The sequence below is a fragment of the Octopus bimaculoides genome, chromosome 11 (genome assembly GCF_001194135.2).
Source record: "Octopus bimaculoides isolate UCB-OBI-ISO-001 chromosome 11, ASM119413v2, whole genome shotgun sequence".
NCBI classification, from domain to species: Eukaryota; Metazoa; Mollusca; class Cephalopoda; order Octopoda; family Octopodidae; genus Octopus; species Octopus bimaculoides.
Genome location: NC_068991.1, coordinates 44,402 through 46,418, shown reverse-complemented (window position 1 = coordinate 46,418; position 2,017 = coordinate 44,402). Strand labels below are relative to the sequence as shown.

Below are 2,017 nucleotides of genomic sequence, written 5' to 3'. Positions count from 1 at the left end.
GGGGTTAGGGTTAGGGACACTAAACTCTACAAAATAAGGGATTTGCAGCATAATTAGTTTTCTACTCAATAAACATCTATATTATCTTTTTCAAGTTAAAACCATATAAATAAGATAAATCACCCTTAGAAAGTGATACCATTCACAGTTATAATACAAAATAATAATAATAATAATAATAATAATAATAATAAATGAATACTTTTATGCACAGTGTTGTTGTGGAAGAAGTTTAGGTTCATGTTCATTCACAAATGCAGCCAAGTCTGTGATGTCATAATTTGTCTCTCTTGCTATGTCTCTTGAAGTTAAATCACTAAACTGACGGTTCATTTTTGGCAGTCTAGGACATGCGTAAGCTTGCAAGGAATGAAGCCAGAATGCTCTGCTGGATGTGTAATGTCAGTGTGCATACTTGATAGAGTGTAAGTGCCTTGAAAGAAAAGTTGAACCTAAGAAGCATCAGATGTGGTGTGCAAGAGAGACAACTGTGCTGGTATGGTCATGTGGCGAGAATGGATGAGGAGAGCTGTGTGAAAAAGTGCCACACCCTAGCAGTAGAGGGAACCTGTGGAAGAAGTAGGCCCAGGAAGACCTGGGATGAGGAGGTGAAGCACAACCTTTGAACATTAGGACCTCACTGAAGCAATGACAAGTGACGGAGACCTTTGGAGATATGCTATGCTTGAGAAGACTTGGCAAGCCAAGTGAGACCATAACCTGTGGCCTATGCCAGGGGTATGACCAGCCCACTTATGCGTACCTTCCTTCATTGGACACTAAACTCTACTTGCGAAGACCTGTTGAGGCAAGTGAAATCGAAATCGAACCAAATTTGATGACAGCACTGCATGACTGGCATCCGTGCTAGTGGAGCGTTAAGAGCACCATCCAAGCATGATAGTTGCCAGGGCAGCTGACTGGCTTCCGTGCCAGTGTCACGTAAAAACCATCATTTGAGCGTGATTGTTACCAGCGTCACCTTACTGGCACTTGTGCCGAGGGCATGTGGAAAAAAATATTCGAGCGAGGTTGTTGCCAGTGCTGCTGGACTGGCTCCTGTGCAGGTATCACGTAAAAAACACCATTTGAGTGTGGCTGTTGCCAGCGCCACCTGTCTAGCTCCTTGTTGCCAACGGCACGTAAAAGCACCCACTACACTCTCTGAGTGGTTGGCATTAGGAAGGGTATCCAACTGTAGAAACTCTGCCAGATCAGATTGGAGCCTGGTGCAGCCATCTGGCTTGCCAGTCCTGAGTCAAATCATCCAACCCATGCTAGCAGGGAAAGTGGACGTTAAACGATGATGATGATGATGATTGTTACTGTTGAAGTTCTCCACTAAAAAAAAAAAAAAAGGTTCCAATTAACTTTTTTGTGTCCTATAGCCAGTTTTGTGCCAAAAATTAATAAAGTGAATCTATATTTCAGATGTCTTGAAATGACTGCTTGTGTGTCACAATGTCAGTTGATGATATAAAGAAAGAGTGTGAAACAGAAAATCGTAAAAAAGAACGGGAAAGTTTGATACAAGAAATACTCGATACTGAAACTAATTATGTCAGTGACCTAAAGTGTTGTGTTGATATATTTTTAAAACCTTCTGATGCAGACAAAGTAATTATTATTTTATACTCTGTATATTTTTCTCTTTCATTTTTTTCTTTTGTTTTTCTGTCCTTCATGGTATGTATAAAAAGTAGAATAATTCAGAGTCAAAACTGATCTGAAAAAGGCTCAATATTCAGAAATTAAAAAGGTTTTCATTGTTAAATTAATTACCACATAATTCACATCATCATCATCATCATCATCGTTTAACGTCCGCTTTCCATGCTAGCATGGGTTGGAAGATTTGACTGAGGACTGGTGAAACCGGATGGCAACACCAGGCTCCAGTCTGATTTGGCAGAGTTTCTACAGCTGGATGCCCTTCCTAACGCCAACCACTCAGAGAGTGTAGTGGGTGCTTTTACGTGTCACCCGCACGAAAACGGCCACGCTCGAAATGGTGTCT

At 41.1% G+C, this 2,017-nt stretch overlaps 1 protein-coding gene across 4 annotated transcripts in view; it reads left to right on the top strand.

The window, feature by feature from the left end:
* The window catches only part of LOC106881197 (rho guanine nucleotide exchange factor 38), a 44,323-nt gene that overhangs the window by 4,385 nt on the left and 37,921 nt on the right, over positions 1–2,017 (top strand). For all 4 annotated transcript variants that reach the window (XM_014931497.2, XM_014931496.2, XM_014931495.2 and 1 more), the window contains exon 2: positions 1,432–1,617. In XM_014931497.2, the coding sequence (XP_014786983.1) occupies positions 1,462–1,617 (156 nt within the window). In that variant the 5' untranslated portion in view covers positions 1,432–1,461. The remainder of the gene's footprint in view (positions 1–1,431; positions 1,618–2,017) is intronic.